Source organism: Eucalyptus grandis, chromosome 5 (assembly GCF_016545825.1).
Source record: "Eucalyptus grandis isolate ANBG69807.140 chromosome 5, ASM1654582v1, whole genome shotgun sequence".
In the NCBI taxonomy this organism is placed as follows: domain Eukaryota; kingdom Viridiplantae; phylum Streptophyta; class Magnoliopsida; order Myrtales; family Myrtaceae; genus Eucalyptus; species Eucalyptus grandis.
Window position 1 is genome coordinate 29,875,073 of NC_052616.1, and position 24,755 is coordinate 29,899,827.

Genomic DNA, 24,755 nt, shown 5'->3' on the forward strand with positions numbered 1-24,755 from the left:
AATTTATCCCTGAGTTGACGAAGACTTTAGATTGCCAAGGAAATTTGGTGGTAATGAAGTTGCTTTACATTGACGCGAGTGCCTGACCCTCCGAAAGCTAGACACGGCATTTGCTTGCTTTTCCCCTTCACACCGAAAGAAAAAGAATAGCAATGACTTTAACTAAAGCCAACCAAGTCTTCCATAGTGGAGGAGTGAAGTCTCCAGCTTTATGGAAAGAGGGACGACGCTTTCACATAAGATTCTATTCATTTTCTTGGAATTCCCGGTTAGGGTCCACCCACCGCCCTATCATAATTGGAAACACGTCTAACATTATTGAGCATTCCTATCCTACCGTGACTTTACCAAGGCAAAGTTATCAGGCCCCATCAAATGACTGATAATCAACATTAGCGATCGAGTTTTAGGGAGAATGTTTGAGCAAATGATTATTTTTTTTTATCCTTTTCTTATCACGTCATTTTTTTATGTCATTTTCACCTGGATTTTACAACAATGAGACGACAAATATATCCTGAACATGAATGTTTCATTCATCAGTTCACTAAATATGGAGATCAACATTTAGGGATTAGTTTAATAAATTTAATGTGTAGAGATGCCTAATCAGAGGATGTTACAGACTATGATTTCGGATAGAAGTTTAGACAATTTAGAAGCATCACCAAGATTTGAGAAAAAAAGAGCGAGGATTTGATAGAGGGACTATTCTGCTTAGAGTTGCCTATTGGTAACTTCTAGACAATGAAAAAATTATCCAATCAGTCAATAACACCCATTGGATATATTGCCAATTAAAAGTTTATATGGAGTTGTTGAATTCAATTGGTAGTATATGTTCAATGATCTCAACAAACCTGGAGTCTGAATTAGCTTAGGGCATTCGGTCAATAACACCCATTGGATATGCTTTAAACATGAAATGATTGATTGGAAAGTGTCACAAGCAAATGACAATAAGATTCGTTTGTGACTTTCTCGCTTAGTGTAAAGCCAGAAAGGGCCATCAAAGTCTTGTAACCTAGGGCGCTCTAAAACTTAAGATGACAAGATGATGAAGTTTCCATGTTAATACATTGGGCAATTCTTCAAGATTCTCCACTGAGTTTTGGTGGCTCTCTTACTTAGTCAAGATTCTCCAGCTTTATGGAAAGAGGAAGGGCACTTCCACACAAGTTCTATTCATTTTCCTGGAATTCCCTATCATATATGTCTTTAGGGTCCACCCACCGCCCTATCTTAAACAAAACATGTCTAACATAACTAGGCATTCCTACCTTGCCGTGACTTAAACCATGGCAAAGTTATTGGCTCAATCAGACAGTTGACAATCAACGATAGAGATCAACTTTTAAGGAGAATGTTTAAGCAAATGATTACTTATTGTGATCCTTTTCTTGCTAAGTTATCCTTTTAGTTCATTTCCTCCCAGATTTTGCGACAATGAAGCCACATATGTAGCACGCACATGAATATTTTATTCATTTGTTCACTAAATATAGAGATCAACTTTTGGGCATTAGTTTGATTAATCGGAGGGTGTTATTGACGATGATTTCGGACGGAAGTTTGGACATTTAGAGGGATCAACAAGATTCGAGAAACAAACAACTAGGATTTCAGTAGAGGGACTAATTCTCTCTAGAGTTAGCTGTCATTAAATTCTGGACAGCGATTAAAATAATTCTTTCTTTGTGAAGCTCACAACGGCTTGAATATATATAGACCTTACAAGATGCATGTGATAGAATAGATCAATTTTGCAGCAATTCACAACATAAGATGGAAGCTTCTGTGTCACGCCAAATCTGTATTTAAAATTTAAGGAATGACTGGCCATTTTTCATGAATAAAAAGGACGAAGGGCTTAATCAAAATGAATCATTCCACAAGAAAGGTCCTAACCGGACAAAACCTTGCATTAGATGGAAAACCATAAGGTCCAAAATACCATGAATTTACCATATTAGGGATCTTGTAAATTCAGTCTAATAAGATTGATTCAAATAGCAAAATGAAGAAACCAGCCCCATCATGCGTTCTTCATAAATTCGTCACCCTCCTCCATTCTCGAAACCTAAATGGAAATATAAGGGGATGAGTAAAATCCTGGCTCAGTAAGTGACAATCACCACTTCTATGGGATCGAGTAATGAATTATGCAACTTTACAATAATTATGCCGTACATGAAAATCACACTTAAGCTTGCATGCAATACGGCTTCTCACAAGCCATTTCAATATCATAAATGGATATAGATATCAAACTCATTGCTCAGATCAAAATACTATGGTCACGCTTAACCAGGTGACAAGGCCCAGGAACTTAATCACCTATAGTCAAGACCCAGAAATCACATTGCCTGTAATTAAGACCCAAAAATCACATCGCCTGTGATAAAGCACCAGCACAAAACCGATCTGTGAACGTATATCTTATTACATTACTCGACCTTGAGCACTACATGATCCAACAAGTTTGAGAGGAGTGACCACTCTAATGGTAATGATGTGGAGGCGATTCACTTTCAAAGGCACGCTTGCTGAAAGTTGAAGAGCAGGGATAGGACTCAATGGGTTGATTTCATAGAAATAGTAATCTTTAGGATACCATCGATTGCTAAGCAATCAATATTCCTGGTCGTAATTATAGTTATACTTTCCGGACTAAATTAATTGGATTCGCCTGCTAGCTTCGCAAGCTGGTCCCTCTTATCCAGCTCACAAAAAATGATGAGGACTTCCTTGTTAAGTAATCTTCCTTTGATCATGTTGACCCCATGGTGACTATAACAAATTCTTAAGCTTCTTTGGTCGAGAAAAAGGGTCGAACCTTGCTAGGGGTGGGCGAGGCTCACCCTCGCCAAGGCTGACTGTGCTTATCTCCTAACCTTCCTGGCTATACCAAACTCCCCTCTACTCGATCCATCATAAGTTGCGGTTGTAGTTCCAATCCTCATGTGCCGTAGAAGCACGTCAATAGTTTCGACATCTTGTGGGGGACTGGTGGTTTCCTGTGGGATAGGTCTCCAGAAACTAAACAATTTATTCCTGAGTTGACGAAGACTTTAGACTGCCAAGGAAATTTGGTGGTAATCAAGTTGCTTTACATTGACGCGAGTGCCTGACCCTCCGAAAGCTAGACACGGCATTTGCTTGCTTTTCCCCTTCACACCTAAAGAAAAGGAGTAGCAACGACTTTAACTAAAGCCAACCAAGTCTTCCATAGTGGAGGAGTGAAGTCTTCAGCTTTATGGAAAGAGGGACAACACTTCCACATAAGATTCTATTCATTTTCTTGGAATTCCCGGTTATATATGTCTACAGGGTCCACCCACCGCCCTATCATAATTGGAAACACGTCTAACATTATTGGGCATTCCTATCCTACCGTGACTTTAACTAAGGCAAAGTTATCAGGCCAATTAGACGACTGATAATCAACATTAGCGATCGAGTTTTAGGGAGAATGTTTAAGCAAATGATTATTTTCTTGATCCTTTTCTTATTACGTTATTTTTTATGTCATTTTCACCTGGATTTTACAACAATGAGACGACAAATATATCCTGAACATGAATGTTTCATTCATCAGTTCACTAAATATCGAGATCAACATTAAGGGATTAGTTTAATAAATTCAAAGTGTAGAGAGAGAGATGCCTAATTAGAGGGTGTTATAGACTATAATTTCGGATAGAAGTTTGGACAATTTAGAAGCATTGGCAAGATTTGAGAAACAAAGAGCGAGGATTCGATAGAGGGACTATTCTCCTTAGAGTTGCCTGTTGGTAACTTCTAGACAATGAAAAAATTATCCAATCAGTCAATAATACCCATTGGATATATTGCCAATTAAAAGTTTACATGGAGTTGTTGAATTCAATTGGCAGTATATGTTCAATGACCTCAACAAGCCTGGAATCTGAATTAGCTTAGGGCATTCGGTCAATAACACCCATTGAATATGTTTTAAACATGAAATGATTGATTGGAAAGTGTCACAAACAAATGACAATCAGATTCTACCGTGACTTTCTCACTTAGTGTAAAGCCAGAAGGGGCCATCGAAGTCTTGTAACCTAGGGCACTCTAAAACTTAAGATGACAAGATGATGAAGTTTCCATGTTAATACATTGGGCAATTCTCCAAGATTCTCCACTGAGTTTTGGTGGCTCTCTTACTTAGTCAAGTACAAATGTTATCACCTGCAACATTTTAAGATTTTGAATGGAACATGGTAATCCTGCAGTTCTTTTGTTGGACAAGAATGAATTAACTAGTGACTTCAATCGTCCAATTGAGGTTGGAAGCTTTCTTACCTAAGAACACAACAGGTGCAATTGCTTCAGACTCCCTAGTTCTAGAATGCATCTCTAGAGTTGACAAAGATTTTAGACTACCAAGGACATTTGGTGGTAATAAAGTCGCTTCATATTGACGCAAGTTCCCAGCCCTCTAAAGCTCAAGACATGACATTTGCTTAGCTTTTTCCCCCTTAGCATCGAAAGAAAAGAAGAGCAATGACTTCAAGTAAAGCCAACCAAGTCTTCCAAAGTGGAGGAGTAAAGTCTCCAGCTTTATGGAAAGAGGAAGGGCACTTCCACACAAGTTCTATTCATTTTCCTGGAATTCCCTGTTATCTTTGTCTTTAGGGTACACCCACCGCCCTATCATAATTGAAAATACGTCTAACATAACTAGGCATTCCTACCTTGCCGTGACTTAAACCATGGCAAAGTTATCGGCCCAATCAAACGGTTGACAATCAATGATAGAGATCAACTTTTAAGGAGCAAATGATTACTTATTGTGATCCTTTTCTTGTTAAGTTATTCTTTTAGTTCATTTCCTCCCAGATTTTGCGACAAGGAAGCGACATATGTAGCATGCACATGAATATTTTATTCATTTGTGATGGTTTTAATTGGTGATGGGCTTAAGGCCCGTCCGCCCATGCTGGGCCCAAAAGGCCCGGCCCACGGGAATAGGGCCCGTGGATGGGGGAAGGTATAAAAGGGAGGAGAGGGAGAGAGATGACACCCGTTGGAAACAGAAAAAGTACGTACGTTCTCTCCCTCGCTCTCTCTCAACAATAGGAAGAAACTTGATAAGCATAAGGCATCGTTCTTCTTCCCTTCAAGTCGTCATCGATCGAATAGGGCCAAATTCTCTTCCTCCTATCGGCGTCGGTGTCTAATCTGTGGCTAACAAGGTATGCTCGAATCCGTGGTGTGCTTTACAATCGGTGATACGTGATTTTCCCGGGCTTTGTCTTCCGCATTGATTTAGGGGTTTGATTTAGTGTCGAATCCGGTTTTTTGGGGATCCGTTATTCCCAACATTGGTATCAGAGCCCTAGTTTACGTTTTTCCTGACCCGTTTGATGTTTTTTGATTGATTTTTTGCCAAAAAAAAAAAAAAAAAATCGGCTGTACGGATCAGGGCGAGAAATCCCAACACCCGAGCGCTGTTCAGCCATTTTTTTGAGTTTTCGTAAGTCAAAATCGAATTTTGAAGGCACTGGGTGAAAGAGGTCATCGAGGCGAGTCTGGCGACATGTTGTGTGCCGCCGGGCGACGCAGCACGCGCCCACACGCGCGGCCAGAAGGCGCTGCGCGTGGGCATGACGCGCCCGGAAGCGCTGGCTCGCCCAGCGCGTGCGCCACACGCGCTGGTGGTGAACCGGCACGTGGGCGCTGGCAGCCGGAGAACCGGCACGCGCCGATCGGCGGATCGACGAGTGCTGACGTCAGCATGACATCACCCAATGGTCAATAATCGCTGGGGTGACGTCATCGATGACATCAACAATGACGCCCGGTTGGGTGGGCGGTCACCGGCCAGCGACCCGACCCGACCCAACAACAGCGGACGCCCGGCACGCGCGTGGCACGTGCTGGCTGACGTCTGCGTGACGTCAGCCTGCGCACGCGGGCGGCACGTGCGGGCAGTTCGCGAGAACCAGCCCGATCGACTCGACAGCCTGACCGGTCCGATCGGTCCGACCAGTCCAACCGGTTCGACGACTTGACCGTTGACCCGTTGACCGTTGACAAAAAAAAAAAGAATTTGTTTCTTTTTTCAATTATGTTTGTGTGGGTTAGAGGTAATCCATTTTTTAATTTTGCATTTGTTGCATGAATCATGGAAAGTTATATATTTTCCATTTTGTTTATTGTGGATTAAAAGTGATCCATTTTAGTTACGCATTTGTTGCGGGAACTATGATGCGTTATGCACGGATACCCGCAATCTGAGAACGGACGAAGGAAGAGCTAGGCGAAAGGCCGATGAAAGAGTTAGCTGATTATCGGTGGCTTGATGGTGATTTAGTATCACATATGGTCAAGGTTAATCAGATGATACAAGAAATCATCTGGAATGGTTATCTTATGCCGGACTTTGAGAAGGTGCCAGCTTTGATGAACACTCTTCCACCTGAATGACAAGTAGTGTTAGATCGGCTATGGGAGGTCAACGTGGTCTCGGATTATAGGAGGCTAGTGGAAGCTTTTGTAAGAGAGTACTATAGGATTGAGTTGGCCAAAACTTCAACCCTTAGATTAAGCGCCACATGGTGCAGAGTGAATGCGCCTTGGTGGCGACATGAGAGCTTTCCAAAAGTTTTTCCATGGTTGACCAATGTGCCTTCAGTTTTCTCAGATGTTTTGACTGATAGATTAGAAGGGACATTCCCTATTTATTTCTTAGATTAGTTTGAGATGTTTTTGAGTGATGAATATCTCTTTCTATGTTGATATTTCTTTTTGGATATATTACTTAGTGTAATGAATTGTTGTATTAATTGAAAGCATTATTATTTTATTGGATGTCAATTATCCGCTTTCTATTATTGCTGATTGCTCAGGTAGTTCATAGAAGTTTTTGTAACTTCATAGAATTTATTTTGCATAAGACAATTATATTAATAATAGTTTTAAGTTAGGATTTTTGGAGGATGATTGGAAACGTAGTGACCTTTTGATTCTGAAACCTTACTTGAAATTATTCATTGATATGATGGGTCTCAGTGCAAATAGGGATGCATAAATGATAGGCATTAATTATTCGTGCATGTATGTCTGATGTGTTCAGATCGATGTTTTCACCAATTAAGAACGTAATTGCTGATATGAACGGCAACAATTGTGAAATATTGAATATGAAGATTCAATATGTGCTGGAAAAGCAAGAAGCACTAGAAGCTCTTGACCATGAGGATGCTGTGCGCCACCTTGAGCTGGTAGAGGACTGCTTAACGGCATATGAGCTGAAAATAAATATTTGCAATGCTGGTTCTAGCTCAGAAAGCGCTTTGAGCTCTAAGCGCAATCGTATTGATTCGTTTAATATGTGGGAATGCAAAGGATCAAGTCATTATTGCAAGAGATCAAGAATTAAACATTACAAGAGAGGAAAACGTCTTCAAGTGAAGAAAATATCAAGGGTGAGGTGTTACAATTGTGACAAGAAGGGTTACTATGCTCGCGACTGTCGTGAGCCAAAGAAGGTAAACACCTCTTGCACATTTGAGAACTTTGCTTATGTGTCAAGTTCTGTATTATTGGATGAATCCAATCCTTTGTGGACTATAGATTCAGGAGTAACAGATAATGTAGCGAAGGATAGAGGATCCTTCGTGGAATTCCGACGAGTACCAACTGGAACTAAGTGGATTTATGTGGGATATAACTCCAGAGATGAAGTTAAAGGGATTGGCACCTGCCAATTGAACATGCGTGATTGACGCACCTTGTTCCTACATGATGATCTATATACTCCGGAGATTCGTCGAAATTTAAGTGTCTGTTTTGGTGTTGGTTAAGCTTGGTTTTGGTATGAACTTCCATAATAAAGGTGTAGATTTATGTTTTGATACAAACTACTATGGTTGTGGTCACTTTCTAGATGATTTTATTATACTGAATGTTGACTGTGGTGATGTCAATATGTTGTTCCCTTGTTTCACGTCTTTTACTTCATGTGATAATGATGTGAATGTGTGGCATGCTAGACTTGGTCATATTGGCCAACAACATATGAATAGACTAGCCAAAGAGGGCTTGTTGGGCAATATTGAAAAAGTCGATTTGTCCATATGTAAGCATTGCCTAGAAGGGAAAAACGACAAGGAAACCATTTGGAAAAGGTAAAAGAGCTAACGTTCCTCTGCATTTAATCCATTCTGACGTTTGTGGTTCAATGAATGTGAGAGGAAGGCATGGGGCTATTTATTTCATCACTTTTATAGATGATTATACTCGATTCGGATATGTCTATTTGATTTCTCATAAATTTGAAGCATAAGTTGTTTCAAAAGGTTTATGAACTTGGAAGAAAATCAATTAGACAAGAAAATAAAAGTATTGAGATCCGATCGAGGTCGAGAATATTTATCTGATGAGTTAAGAAAATAATGTGATGAAAAGGAATAGAAATATAGTTGTCTATTCCATATACTCCTCAACAAAATTGTGTTGCGGAGAGAAGAAACAGAACCCTACTGGAAATGGTTAGGTCCATGATGTCATATGCTAACTTACATATCACTTTTTGGAGTGATGCGTTGTTAACTGCTGCCTAAATACTTAACCGGGTGCCTTCCAAATCAGTTAGTTCCACTTCATATGAGTTATGGATAGGTAGAAACCGGACTTAAGTTTACTTAAGCCATGGGGTTATGCTGCCTATACTCATATGTCCTCTCACAAGTTTGGGAAATTGAGTCCCCGGATAAAAGTAGAGTATTTTAATGAGATACTCCGAACACTTGAAAGGATATGTGTTCACAGGTGAGCAGAAAAGTGGGAGAATAACTGAATTTTGAATCACGGGATGTCACATTCTTAGTGGATGAATTTCCTAAGAAGGGCGAAATAGGGAAAGATTACTTCTTATTTGAAACCTTGGATCAAGATAATGATATTAATGGAGTTCATCCAAGTGGGAGTAATATGAGAAGTGATGAATTGAATTCAACTCATTCTCAATTACAACCGCATGATGAGACGACATCATCATTACCTAATCCAAGTGGGAGCATAATGGGGAATGATGTGCAAAGTGTACAATCTCCCATACGGTAAACAAGGCGCCAAAGTATTCCCCGTCGACGTTTTGACATTGAAGGGGAAACTTTTATGGTTACTCCACAAGATGAGGATGAGCCAAGAAATATTAATGAGGCTCTGAATTGCCCTAGTAAGGAAAAATGGATTCATGCAATGGAAGAGGAAATTGAGTCAATGAAATCAAACCAAGTTTGGGAAACTAATTGATCTTCCAAAATGACACAAAGCTATTGGGAACAAGTGGGTTCTCAAAATAAAGCGAAAGGCTGATGGCTCGATAGAAAGGCATAAGGCTCACCTTGTGGCAAATATGTATAATCAACAGGAAAGAATTGATTATGAAGAAACATTTTCTCCTGTAGTGAGATTTACCTCGATTCGCATAATTCTGGCAATAGTGGTTAGTATGGATCTTGAGTTACATCAAATGGATGTAAAGACTGCTTTCCTCAATGGAGAATTAGAGGAAGAAATAAATATATGGAACAACCTGCTGGTTTCATAGTGAAATGCCAAGAAGAAAAGGTATGTCGACTTTGGGGGTCGATATATGGCCTTAAGCAAACGTCAAGACAATGGTATATACGATTTCATAATGCCATAATGGCATATGATTTTACAATGATAGATGAGGATCATTGTATATATATCAAAAGATCCAAAGGTCTATTTGTGATCACATCATTATATGTTGATGATATACTAATTGCCGGAAGCAATATGAAGATTGTCAATATTGTCAAAAGTTGGTTGTCTTCCTGAATTGAAGGATATAGGATTTTAAACCCATAGACACTCCTATTGCAAAAGGTGAAGGATTAAGCCATAGACTGTGTCCAAGGACTCCACAAGAGAAGGAACAAACGAAATATGTTCCTTATGCTAGTGCTGTTGGGAGCTTGATGTACGCTATGGTGTGTACAAGACCTGACATATGTTATGTAGTTGGAATGGTGAGTAGATACCAATCCAATCTAGGTCAAGCACGTTGGAAAGCCGTTAAAAGAATACTGAGGTATCCAAAGGGGACTGCTGATTATACGCTGAGTTATTAAGTAAATGATCTGCAACTCAAATGTTATTCTGATGCTGATTGAAGAGGAGATTTAGATGAAAGAAAATCTACCTCTGAGTTTGTTTTCTTACCGAATAATGGCACCATATGTTGGAGCAATAAGAAACAAAAGTGTATAGCCTTATCCACGATGGAAACTGAGTTCGTGGCATTATCAGCAGCAGTATAAGAAGATGTTTGGCTTAAGAGATTATTGGATCATTTATGTGTTATTTGAAGTGCTGCAGATTCATTGTTGGTTAACTATGATAGCCAAGCAGCAAAAGCGTACGCCAAAGATCCAAAATATCATGACAAGACCAAACATAAAGATACCAAGTATACTTTTGTCAAGGATATGATTGCACGAAAAGATGTGAACTTAGAATACATACTACGCATAGAATGGTAGCAGATCCTATGACAAAGCCAATACCTAGAGATGTGTTTTGTGGCCATATGAAATCTCTAGGATTGCGTAGAGTCTGATGTACTGGATTGCAATTTCCCTTAAATGTTCATATTTGATGAATTTGTGTTTTTCATCATTAATGCCTATAAATCTTTGTTTGATTTTTATGCATCTTAATGCTCAGTGCATTATTTTAAGTTGAGAAAGTATGTCGGACAAATATAAGATTAGCCCACTTACACGGGTAATCGCCTCTATTTACTGTGTGATAAATAGAGATGAAACTGTTTTAAGCTTATTATTTAGGTGATAATCAAGAGCTCAAGCTTAAAATATGTATGTCGCCTTAACTGGGTGTTAAGATGAGGACATAATACTTACTATGTCCGAAAGTAAAATACCCCACATATTTTACTTTATCTGTCTATGATGCCAAATGTGAGTTCTGATGAATTTTGTGAATGAGTAGATACGTGAACTCAAGTTAGACATTGGGTATATCTGAACTATCATCTGTACGGTATTGAAGGTGTAGACATACGCTCCATGGGAAATGAGTTATTACCGTAATACGTATTTCATACTACTTATGCATGAGACGACCAATAAGAGTGGCAAAAGTTTGATCTCAACATTTTTATGTCGTGTGAGACTCTTGAAAAAAAAAGTTCCTCAATTTTTTAGTCCCCTCATGACTCTTACTTATTATCAAAATTTCTATTTAGTGTTTGCTATCTTAGGATGTTGCCAATGGTCATGAGTTTGATCGATCTAATAGGGCATTTCTAGAAAAGCAAGCTGAACTGAAATTGAGAGTTTGAAAGAAAGAGGAAGATCGTTTTTAGAGAATCACATTGTAGTTTTGTATTCATCGGTTAACCAATTATGACTGTCTTTGTGATAATCATAATTGTGAATACAATATATATATATATATATATATCATTGTTTGAAAGAGATCAAGAGAGATATAAATGTGATCAATCGATCTAGGGTACTGCATACTAAATCTACTCGGAGTGTGATGCCCATTGTGAGCTACTATATATTCCTAACAGATGTATAGCAACGAGCTCTCAAAGTATGCTGGTTGCACGGATTATTCACCAGTATGAATGTTGAAGAGAGGTAAAAAGAATCATGTTCAGCCCACCATATGCGAGTGAGAGATGATGGTTTTAATTGATGATGGGCTTAAGGCCAACCCATGCTGGGCCCAAAAGGCCCGGCCCACGAGAATAGGGCCCGTGGATGGGGGAAGGTATAAAAGGGAGGAGAGAGAGAGAGAGAGAGATGACACCCGTTGGAAACAGAAAACGTACGTACGTTCTCTCCCTCGCTCTCTCTCCAACAAAAGGAAGAAACAGTAAGCATAAGGCATCGTTCTTCTTCCCTTCAAGGCGTCATCAGATCGAATAGGGCCAAATTCTCTTCCTCCTATCGGCGTCGGTGTCTAATCTGTGGCTAACAAGGTATGCTCGAATCCGTGGTGTGCTTTACGATCAGTGATACGTGATTTTCCCGGGCTTGTCTTCCGCATTGATTTAGGGGTTCGATTTAGTGTCGAATCCGATTTTCGGGGATCAGTTATTCCCAACAATTTGTTCACTAAATATAGAGATCAACTTTTGGGCATTAGTTTGATTAATCGGAGGGTATTATTGACGATGATTTCGGACAGAAGTTTGGAGATTTAGAAGGATCAACATGATTCGAGAAACAAACAACTAGGATTTCAGTAGAGGGACTAATTCTCTCTAGAGTTAGCTGTCATTAAATTCTGGACAGCGAGTAAAATAATTCTTCTCTCTTCTTTGTGAAGCTTACAACGGCTTGAGTATATATAGACCTTACAAGTTGCATGTGATAAAATAGACCCATTTTGCAGCAATTCACAACATAAGATGGAAGCATCTGTGTCCACGCCAAATCTGTATTTAAAATTTAAGGAATGACCGGCCATTTTTCATGAATAAGAGGACGAAGGGCTTAATCAAAATGAATCATTTCACAAGAAAGGTCCTAACCAGACAAAACCTTGCATTAGATGGAAAAACATAAGGTCCAAAATACCATGAATTTACCATATTATTTTGTAATTCAGTCTAATAAGATTGATTCAAAGAGCAAAATGAAGAAACCAGCCCCATCATGCGTTCTTCATAAATTTGTCACCCTCCTCCATTCTCAAAGCCTAAATGGAAATATAAGGGGATGAGTAAAATCCTGGCTCAGTAAGTGACAATCACCACTTCTATGGGATCGAGTAATGAATTATGCAACTTTACAATAATTATGCCGTACATGAAAATCACACTTAAGCTTGCATGCAATACGGCTTCTCACAAGCCATTTCAATATCATAAATAGATATAGATATCAAACTCATTGCTCATATCAAAATACTATGGTCACGCTTCACCAGGTGACAAGGCCCAGAAACTTAATCACCTATAGTTAAGACCCAGAAATCACATTGCCTGTAATTAAGACCCAAAAAGCACATCGCCTGTGATAAAGCACCAGCACAAAACCAATCTGTGAACATATATCTTAATACATTAGTCGACCATGAGCACTACATGATCCAACAAGTTTGAGAGGAGTGACCACTCTAATGGTAATGATGTGGAGGCGATTCACTTTCAAAGGCACGCTTGCTGAAAGTTGAAGAGTAGGGGTAGGACTCAATGGGTTGATTTCATAGAAATAGTAATCTTTAGGATACCATCGATTGCTAAGCAATCAATATTCCTGGTCGTAATAATAGTTATACCTTCCGGACTAAATTAATTGGATTCGCTTGCTAGCTTCGCAAGCTGGTCCCTCTTATCCAGCTCATAAAAAATGATGAGGACTTCCTTGTTAAGTAATCTTCCTTTGATCAAGGACAAATTATCACCAAAGCAACTGAACTAAAGGGAACCAACTTCAAAGGAAAACAGAAAGGAGAGGATTGAGAAGGTACTTGGATCGTGAACGGAGGCATTGACGGTGTACCCACACTGCAAGAGGGGCTTGACGAACCGCGAGGTGATGTAACCAGATGCTCCAGTCATGCACATCTTCCCGGCACTGAACATCGCGGTCATTGGGGCAGATATACTGGCAGTATTTGGTAAAGAAATACTTGGGGCAGGTGTATTTTTGTCCTGCATTTAGGCTTATTTGTGAACTAAGCAAACATTATGTATGTTTGGTTGTTGTTGTTGGAGATTTGAAACCCTTGTTATCAGCTGCAATATCTGGAGTTACATTCTGCTGGAGGTTTTGGGGGCAACTAACCTCTGACCTAACGAAACATGCCGCGAACCTCATGTGCTTTCCTCGTCTTCACTTCTTCATGGTGGGGTTTGCTCCGTGGGTGGCAGCAGTAAAGAGCCCTCACAGTCCTTGAATTGAGAAGTTCATCTAAATGATTCGCAAGGCAACTAGGAAGACGTTTTTAATATCACCTTCTCATTACCATGGGAGAGAATCCCTCAAACACCACCCTAGAGCTTTGGGCTGCCACGACAAGCATGATGACAAATTTTTGCCCAATCATCCCGAACACAATACATTTCCTCAAAGAAGAAATGCTACTGAAGATTTGTCACGACCTATCCCTCGGTAAGGAGGAAATTGATTTAGGGATGTTGCCTAAAAAATGAGCCTATGGCCCTAGTTTTAGACATTGGCTCTCCCAAACCCATATCTCATCGACGTTGGGATGTTCAACGTTAACTTAATTTAAGGCTCTAAGAATTTTCTAATAAGGAGTCACCACTAATTATTCAAATGAAATATGAGAGAAAACTTGACTTCTTATGCAATTAGAGAATTTAGGATCGAGAACTTGGTTACACTTTCAGTAACTAATCCCGTTCATGTCAAAAGATTTGTCTCATTTAGTCTAGATTGATTTTAAACCTATTTACTAACATACAAGGTGATCATGTAAGTAAGCAATCATTAAAATAACAATCAACAATTAAAAAAAGCGTTAAATAAATTTCAAGGGAGAGCAAGGATCTAACGTGAAATAAACGTCAATTTTAACCAAGCTAAAGGTAAACAGCAATCATCATCATGGAAGCACACAATCAAGGGCATTCATTTTTAAGGACAATTGAAACTCTTTGGTAAAGCCGTACGGGCTTGTTCAATTTTAACACAATTTTTTTTCTCAATGAATTCCCCATAATTTTAGAGAAAACTATCCAAAAAAACTATTTTAAAGCTTTTTCTGACTTTAGGAAAAATAAAAATAAAAATTTCTGAATTTATAATTAATTTTTAAATATTATTTTTAAAAAGATATATTTTTATTCAATTAATTGGTAGTCCGAAAATAAGGACCTGGCCGAAACATGGGTGAACTTGGACTCAAGATTTAGACTAGAGGGCGCAATTCATCTTATCCTCAAGCCCACTCCATTTCTTCCCGTTCTAAAAACTCCCAAATAAGCCCACTCTTCCACTAAAGCTACACCAAGCCCATGTCTTTGCAACTGAATGCACCAAAGCCCATCTTACTAAAAAGGACTCAGCCCAAGTACTTCTAAAATGAAGCCAGCCCAAATCTATTAAAACCACTCAAGCCCAAAATTACTCGATCATTAAATAAGCCTGCATTCAACAAAAAACGCAACTTAAGCCCCCAATTGTCTTCTCCTTCTCCAGTTTGTTTTTCTCTTTTTCTTTTTCTTTTTATTCTTTATTTACAGGTTCGTTCCCCCACCTTCCCCGAAGCAGCCATCCACCAGACGAACTCTCATCGAAAAGTTCTTTCGCCTCAACACCAACCGCCCTCGCCGACCAACGTTGCCACGAACGAGCGGTGCGGTCGCCTCTAGCGGTCCCAAACTCCGGCGACCCCCCTGACCCAATCCAGATTCGGAGACTTGACAGACCCGACCCCACCATCGGTCGAAACAGGCGACAAGGAAATGCCGACTAAGCAACCACGAACGAAGGAAACACGAAATCACAACTAGCATTCCGAAAGCAAAGCGAAAATCGGAGTAAGTGTTCACAGATCTAACTGAGACATTTTCACAAGCAGTTGATGTGCGCTACCAAATCCTAAGGTTTCCGGCTCCGCCGGGACTCGAACCTACGCCGGCGATATCCACGCACGACGTACCGGGACTGTGGAAACAAAATATAAGGACGACAAGGGCCGGAGCTCGCACGAGCCGAACGGCCGCGATCTCCAGCCTAGCATGCTCAAAAAAGAACGCGAGTAGAGACGAGCGTACCTATTCAGCCGTCTCTTGCTATCTCAGTTGCTTGGACCTCTCACTCTTCGTTCACCGTCTCTCTCCCCCTCTCGTCCCGAAGAACCCTCCGAGCTCTCCCTCTCTCTCCTTTATCCCTCTCTTCGTCCTTACTCTCTCCTCCGGACGACGCCAGCTTTGGGCTAAGGCGTAGCAGCCGCGTCGCACAACATTCCTCGTCCTCCTTCCTTCGTACCATCCTTCGTCTGCCATCTGTTTGTCGTAATGCCGCACCCAAAATAGGCGAGAAGAGAAGGAAGAAAAAGGGAGAACAGGCCGGGCTGATGAAGGAAGAGAAGGGACGGGCCGGGGAAAGAAATGATAGGGCAAAGGAAAATGGAAGACCAGCCGGCGATAGGCCCTCTTCCATTTTTTTAATTTTTTTAATTTTTTTGAAATTTTTAATAATTAATACCAGTAATGCAAATGTTCCTAATGCTCATACATGATGCAATTTAATGAAAATTAATTTTGTTAGGGATTAAAATTAATGCATATGTAATTAATGAATAATTAAACGGATCAGCAAAATTTAAGTATCAACAATATTCGAAAATGTATCTGTTGGACCGATATTTGCCATTGGCCCTTTTCACAAGTTAGCCCCTTTTTCCTCTAGCTCATTATAGAAGGAAGATACCGGGTGCATTTCATGGCTCCACGAACAAGCTAGCAGATCATGTTTTGGATGTGAGCTTCGGCAACGTGGCTAGCATGAACGAGGAATGACTGCTCGAAACTGCCGGATCGGCCATGAGAGAGAGGCCTTTCTTGTGGGTGGTACGACCTAGTTTGGTGTGCTGCGCGAAGCTCTTTCCGAAGTGGGAGATATCATACTTGGTCTTTTGCTTCTTTCCCTTTTGCTTTGATACAAAAGAATGAATAGCGTTTCCAAGATTGATTTTATTTATAAAAAAAAAAAAATGCTTTTTAGACACTTGTTAAGCAACCAAGTAAGAAAAAAAGAATAGTCCACCATGCATTGATTGTTCCTTATACCCACATTCACTATTTTGAACAAGTCTCACTTATAAATATCAAATCAGGGATCTCAACATACTTGATTAATATTGTACAACTATGTATCATTTTCAGAGTTATGGAAGTTTTGAGATTTCATGACGTTGGAACTTTATATGGTGTTGGCAAATACACATGTTGGGGCACGTTTTAACAGAAGTAATACATGGCATCATTACCGTATGATTTCAGACATCCTACATAAATTCTTATTCTACTAAATTAAGCTATCCACATCTCGAAAATCAATGCATTCACCATATTATTCTCTAAATAAGGATGATGGTTGTATTACTCAAACGTTTAGATCATCAATGGTGCAGGAAGCCTCAAGCAATAACGCTGGAAGAATGCCTGGAGCTCTTCTCATCCAGATTCCACCTTAATTTAGACCCAGCGAGTTTCTTATAATTAAGTCATCTACCGTTGGAATATTAGATGCTTATCACAATCAATTTTGAATTGACATTCACACATCTAAAACTATTACTCAAGAGGAAGCACTTGTCTACCCAAGTCCGAATGGGTTCATCTAAACCGTTATTTGCAGCACAAATGATCGACGATCAAGATAAATCTAGTTCATCAAACTCGACTCCATACGAGGGGTTTTTTTTTTTTTTTCTATTTTAAGAAAAACTCTTGGCTGCACTTAGACTCACATATACCATTTGAATGAGGTGTGTCCCACAAATCCCAGATAGAACTCACGTGATTTAACATAGGAGGTAAGCCGTCCAGGATCAAGCTATAATTTTTGTTTGTTCCGTTGCCAATTGGAAGTCCAGTTTTAGTTTAGGCAAGCACGAGCTGCTGGAACTCCACATCGGGCTCGTGCACAAATTCAAAAGTTGGAATCAATCCATCCGCATCAAATTCCTCATGACATGCCCTCACGGCAGCTCCAATTCGGTTTCAATCTCGAATTGCCCCATGTGCCGTCGATGCCCAATGGCCATATGGTTTCAGAAGCATACTCATCGGCACATTTATATATCCGGTTGCTACAAGGAAACTTGGAAAAATAGAATTTTATGTACTTTGATGTGCACTGATAGTCCAATAGTAGTGACAGGCTTCCGTTCACTATTTCGGCCCATTGATATCATGGCCAATCAATGTAATTGATATCCTAGTTGATTACAATCTCATAAGGTTAAATTTGTGTTTCTTTTTGTCAAAGAGGCTTTTAGAGACTTCAAAATTTTATTTTTTGCTCGACTTGAAGCGTGTTGCTTTGTATATTTTCGTGCGTTGACTGGAGGCTAAGGATCGATCTAGAAATGTAGAAAAGTTAAAAAGGCCTAGGAGGTGATTGTACGGAACCTAAAGTCTAAATAGAGATCTTATCACTTCAATCTAACGCAAGCATAATCACTTTTGCTAGCAAAGCTAAGCAATCATAATGCATTATTTTTCTTTTTATTTTTTTGATAGTTATATTGATAGGGATGAGTGATCAACACTAGCAACTCCTCCAAACGTTACCACAAATTTGCTGGCACGTGAAAGAAATCCGTGTTTTTTAGCACATGATACTAGAATCTTGCCAATGCTAGAAATTTATAATTGCTGACTTAAATAACTATTAAAAAGAAAAAGGAGAAGGTGGATACCATTTTCTTAAGGTCGTCATGGAGTTCAGTCAAGTTTCTGCATGAGTCAAGGTCAATCTCGCTATATTTTTTGGTGGGAGCAAGTACAAAATGTTGTTGAGCAATTGAATTTATTTTTTCCTTATATTTAAATAATACGAATTGATCCATCTTATATGCATAATTTTTTTTAAAATGTTATACAAATCCTATCTTCATCAACAATCGAGATGAAAGCTAGTTCTAGATGAACTCAAGTAGTTTTCAAACGAAAATTAACGTTGAGAATACTAAAAATTCAAGATAAGTGGGGATTTATTTTGAGTTTTCAATATTTGAAGGGCTGATTAATGAAAATTAATCAGTTGCCCATTTTGCCCCCAAGACCTTACTAAAAATCCAATTTTGTCCCTTTTAAAATTTAAAATCCTAGATCTAGACCGCTTCTTCGCTCAGCTTGCTCCCCGCTCGACTCTGCACTTCCTTCGCCCTAAGATCTACCTCCGCTCGATTCTCTGTTTCAGTCTCTCTCTCCATCGATGGCTTCTTCTTCCTGTCCCCTTCGCCCGGCGGTTCTTGTCGCGAGGATCGCAACGGTGATTATTGTCAGAGAGGCTGATGATGGAGGCCACTAGAGAGAATTCATTTACGTCAAGCTAACGGTGCAATGGCCAAGCACTTTTTGCCAGCGGACTCGCCACTGCTGCTCCTCCCAACGCCTATTGCCGCCGCAGGTAATTCGCAGTTGTCATTTGTTTCGTTAATTCCAGATGCTTGGCCGTTTGCGCAGTCTGCAGCTTGTGTTGTCTGCATGTTTGATTGTTATGCTGATGTGGTGATCAAATTTGAAATTGTGGGTGAATTTCAGTTATGGCTTCGTGTTGACAGCCTACGAGTTCATTAGTACACATTGCTAATGATGATTTTAGTTCGTGTCACCAACATGATTCTTGTATGTCTTTTTGCGGGTTGCGACAAAGAATTGATTTTTGTTTGTCCTGTTTTGAGTAGACACTATGAAATATCACAAATGGTCATTGTCGATTGCGTCGGATCTGTGACAATTGAATGTGAGAAGGGGGAGTTAACTGATTGGTTATTTGTTGATTGCCTTAGGACCTTCGAGATTTTTTGTTTGTGTGTTAACTTGATTGATGTTCTTCCATTATTTCCCTTGGAAGAACAAGTCGATTTAATTAGGCCTATCCCATTTTCCTCCAAAAAGTTGTGTGCAAACTGTGACATTTTTTTGCAGGTATCTTGGATTTAAGAGAACCGTTCTCTTAGATTGTAAAAGGCTTGTGGTTTTACTGGATTTGCATCAGAATGGGACACTTTCACAGAATAATTTTGAAGTTGCTGTACATTTGGCACATGAGAAGGCAAAGCCAAGTCATCGTAGAGTTATCGTCATAAGCCCAAGGAGGAGGATTATTTTCGTGCAATCCTCTGGTGTGCCTTTGTGAGCAGCCTAACCGTGATGATTTAGAAGGTCAGAGCAAGAGGAACTCCGGTGAAGTGTCTAGTTGATTGCCGACAATGATAAACTATCATCATCTGAACATGTTTCACACAATGTGTTCATGGACTTGAGATTCAAGTTGATAAGTTGCAGCGCACGGTGCAGCTGCTGTAATTTTCCTTACAAGGAGATACGAAGACGCTCTTGGATTTGGTGCCTGAGCTACTCCGCTTCCATCATCATGAGTGGCTTTTTGTTTGTCCATGATAAGAGGTTAATAAGAAGCAGCAAGTAATGAATTCTTGCCTTTCTTTTAGGGCAGCTACAAACATAAATTTGCCATTTTTTCTTGTCCATATTTAATGATTGTAATCTGTTGAGAAATCACTGAAAACGAGTGTACATTTTGCTCTTCTTGTGATAACACATATTGAAAGCTTATTTTGGTTCATCTATATTATTTGGGTTGGGTTATCGTTTGAGATGATGACTTGAGAGACATCTACAAATTCATTTTAATTTTGGTTTAGCTACAGATTGTTTCTTGTGGCAAAGCAGTTCCATGAACTTGGATACAAACAGAAAACTAGGGAAGTTTGGTTCTGTGCCTACTCAATGAAAATTGGCAAATCTATCACAAATCCCCGTAATTTCTTTTATTCCCTCAAAAGTTCATACGAATTGGCTCATCAAAGTAAGGTACACAATTGTTGATGATGTAAATGAGGAGGATAGTGCTTCAAATGATGCTACAACTTCTGAAATGACATGTTTATCTTATCAAATAGCTATGAGTTTATGAAATATTTAAGGATATTTGTAATCTTTTAAGGATAATGAATTTCTTTTCTCGGGACATATGTTATTATGATTATTGTAATGAAAGTATTCTTTTTTTATTTGAGAAATAGACCACTTTGATGTGAATTTTTCCTTTGAAACTTTGTTAGCCAATAAAAAAAAAGAAATTTTATTTTTAATAAAATTGTTTACACGATATCTTTAACAATGTTGTAAAGAAGTTTTAGACATTTTTTTCTTTTAAATGAATAAAAATTAAAAAAATTTAAATTAATTATCCAAGTAAGTTTTTCAAATAGGTTTTCTACCAAACAGCATTTACCTGAAAGTTACTTTTTAAAGCAGAGTTTACCAAACAACATTTGCATTTTCCTAAAGCTCCTTAGGCTAAACTACTTTGAATTTCCCTAAAACTATTTGAAAACCCGAACCAAACACAACGAAAGTTCTATTAGTTGAGTTTGAGCATATAATTCACTTCGCGCTCGTTCCAAGAGCCAAAGAGGAGAAACTCATTGAAATATTTCCGCAAACGTGGCCCACCGCCTCCATCGCCGCTAATATAATAAACTTCTCTTCGAATCGCAAAATAAATTCTAAGCCACCCCTCGCCATCTTTGTAAACTCGTCACTGTCTTCCGTTCTCAAAACTTGAAATGGTGAACGAAGAGGGTTGAACAAAACGATGGCTCAATAAGTGACGGTCACCACATTTCATAGGATCAAGCCATGGCCAATGCAATATTATAACTTTGTACTTCTATGTGCATCCTGGCCGTAACTCCAACATGCATTCTCAAATAATGTGAACATTCCACACATTCTTTTGCCATGGTTGCATGATTCATAGCACGACATATAATATCGCAAGCAAAAATCATTCTCAGTCGATCATATCAGAAATCCTACAATCACATTTTGCTGGATGAATGGCATGTAAACCGTATTGGGCATGGTTAAATCCCGAAAAACTCATTAGCTGTGAATAAGTCCCGAAAATCACGTCTGCTGTGATTAAATTCCAAAATAGAACCTACCTGTGAATGAACACATATAAGTTTGGGTGACAATGAAAACATGTTAATCAGTTTTCACAGAACACAGAAGTCATGAATGCCACTTTCCTCGTTCACTCCCAAATTCAAATTGTACCTAACATAATTTAAGGCCCAATATTGAAATATACTAATTTAATACAACAAGTAGACTGTCTTGGGCGAAAAGGCCCGTTTTGGCAAAAATACGATAAAAAACCTCCGAGGTTCGATCTTAGGTTCGTGGCCCGAAGCATATCAAATAGCTCAAAAATATTTACATGTTAGTATATTGCCATATAATTTTCCAGTATATCAGAAAATAATTTTTCCTTGTGAAATAGTCCTAAAATAGAATTTTCTAAACTAGCGCCGAAATCTCCAAGGCTCACTTTCATTAATTTTTTGATAAGTAATGGAATAATAGATATTCAGAGCAGTGGATGCATTTGGACACGTGTAGAACATAATTTTGAGAATTTAATTTGATATTAGAAATTTCTCTGTACACATGTACTTTCATTTAAAATACTTCGTATATCAAATTTAAAACCTAATATTTTTCTACAAAAAATAACATAAACATGTAGATGGAATTAATTTTCCATCTATTGAGAGGAACAAGATTCCAAGTATACTATATTCTTCCAGAAATTACTGAAAATTGCAATAATTACAAAAATTCACATAACGCTGTATGTGTTGTGCCCAGCACAACTGTGATAGCAGCGTCAAAATCAATGCAGAAGTGAGCCATACAAGCAATATGAAGTTACTGCCCCAACTCACAACTCCGTTTTCCAACTTTTTTAGTTTTGGGTTGCCTACTTCGAGGGTTCAAAATGTTTGTTAGCTCTCTTATAATATTCTCAATCTTCATATGCTACAACAGTTCAAGATTTCTAATTGAATCCGGTAATCCCTAAATATTTGCTTCATATAAATCCAACTCGAGTAGGGATTCCAATCCTCCAATCGAGTCTGGCAGTTATCTCAACTGACTCTCATTCAGATTCATTGTGAGTCTTTTCAGATTGCCAGTATAATCGGGAAATTCTGTAATTTCCACATGTTATAAACCATTGCCAATTTTAGTTTGACCATAGTCAATATTTTCTTTACTGCGTGTTGTCGATCTTGATAGAGTAGTTCCTGCATTACGTTTAGTGATCTCACTCTGTTACCTCGTATTTCAAGCTGGTGGTCTGTCATTTTCCTTTTCTTTCGGTTTTCTCTGCCGTACATAGTGACAGAATTTGTGTCTGGTTAACTAGTTGTGTAGGTGTATGTGTACTCTGGAAGCTGAATATTCTCAGAACAATATCTTGTTACAGTAATTCGCCGCCTTCACTTATTGGTACCACAAATCAGATTCTGTTTTGACATTGCGATGGAACAGTTACGGGGTTCAAGTTGGGATACAATTGCCAGAAGGGATGGCAACTCCTAAGAAAATTCTGGGACAGCATTTCCCGTGAAAATGTTGCCTCCAACTCCTAAGAAAATTCTGAGATCGAAGGCAGGATACTTCTGGGAGCGGTATGCTATCTCTTCATTACCCCCGCCCCTTTTCCCTGCTTTAGCGTGCCCCAGCATTCATAATTCCACACGTTCAAACATTTAGTTCACTGCAGAGGTCTGGAGATTTGGATGGAAAAATTCTTACTGGATTCCGGTCAAACATGATCCGCTACGGTAGCAAATTTTCTTGAGCTTGAAGCTGCTGCGAGGTCATGGAGGTGCTCATTTGATTAAACCTCATCAGTTCATTATTTCTCCTCACTTGAACCGTGATTGTTGCATGATGGACATAAGGGTACAGTACCGATATGTGTTTTCCTTATATTTTGCGGACTTTGATGAGGTACATTTACAGCGCTCAGATTCAAATTCAATTGCCCCTGGTGCAGCTCAACTGCTAACACCACAACCTATAGCTCATGTTTTCAATAATCCTCCAAGTCTCTGCATTGTCAGATCAGGGGAATAATTCATCCTATGAGATATCTGAAACTTGGATAACCAAGATTTGGGCATAGTGATCCTGCTGATCTTGGCATTGACAAATCTGAACATGAGCTGACCTATCCGGAAGCAAGTTTGGAGTATGGACTCTTGAATAGAAAGTTCATTTTGGACATAGAAAGGTTTTCCTGGCTTGAAGTATGCATCGGAGGTATGTAATCAGCATGATGAGTGGCAGAGGACCCCCATTGCAAACAACACTATGTACAATCCCGATTTCCTAATGTGCAACATCCTGCCACAGCAAGGTTGCAGTTTTCCAAGGGTCTTAGCTTTCCCTCTTCCATCAGAGGAGCGGCATAAGTTGAACAGCGTTCTTACAACTGCGCAGCAAAGTTTATCTACAGCAAAAACATACATTAAAGATCTCACAGCCAGATTGAATCTAGAGATTGCGGTAAGACTATTCTTAACAAAAAAAATATGTTCTTTGCTCTTGGAGAAAATGTCAAGTCTTGTATCTACTCATCATCTCCAATCAAGAGAAATGTTTGCTGCTCTTCACCATTTTGTATTTTGAGATAATTGTGCCATCCAGAATTTCAGCTTCAATGCAGTAAATTACTGGTATTTCTTTCCCCAGCTGGTAACTCCGAACTTCACCCTGTAGTTTGAACATATGCCACTAGTCATTTTGATAGTGTCTGCAGAACTAATCAGATGAAGTCAAAGGATGAAAGGCAGTATGGATCTATTTAATGAATACACCACATGTTTAGCCCTTGAAAATTTGAGTGCTCCAATCTGTTATTTTTTCTGTGTTGTTGAGCTTTTACATGGATGCTTAATCTATTATGGGTCGTTCTGGTTGTGATATCCCCATCTGGAGACATTGACATATTATACTCTTTAGATCGGTGGAAAAAAAAATACTTTTCCATTAAATGGTTAAGAGGCCGTCATTACCTACTTGCGCGTTGACTTTTCTGACTGCGGCCATATACTCGTGTTCCTTCACTTGTCATTGTTTTGGATCCAACTAAATTCATGAAGATTGTCTTGAAGGTCAAAGA

The 24,755-nt window shown here is 39.1% G+C and overlaps 1 protein-coding gene across 1 annotated transcript; it reads right to left on the reverse strand.

Moving 5' to 3' along the window:
• Positions 1-1,783: 1,783 nt before the first annotated feature.
• On the reverse strand, positions 1,784-14,132 carry LOC108956186 (cinnamoyl-CoA reductase 1-like). Its single transcript, XM_039314135.1, has 3 exons — positions 13,830-14,132; positions 13,513-13,696; positions 1,784-2,080 (listed from the first exon to the last, which is right to left on the reverse strand). The coding sequence occupies exons 1-3, from the start codon at positions 13,860-13,862 to the stop codon at positions 2,058-2,060; spliced, it is 240 nt and encodes a 79-aa protein (XP_039170069.1). The 5' UTR covers positions 13,863-14,132; the 3' UTR covers positions 1,784-2,057.
• Between the last annotated feature and the right edge of the window lie 10,623 nt (positions 14,133-24,755).

What these genes read in the sequence shown, in the direction of transcription:
- LOC108956186 (XM_039314135.1), bottom strand. Translation starts at nt 13,862, where the DNA reads ATGAGGTTCGCGGCATGTTTCGTTAGGTCAGAG. An exon ending in CATGTTTCGTTAGGTCAGAG is followed by an intron (nt 13,697 to 13,829) that starts GTTAGTTGCCCC and finishes GCCTAAATGCAG; the next exon opens with GACAAAAATACACCTGCCCC. An exon ending in TGCCTCCGTTCACGATCCAA is followed by an intron (nt 2,081 to 13,512) that starts GTACCTTCTCAA and finishes ATTTCCATTTAG; the next exon opens with GTTTCGAGAATGGAGGAGGG.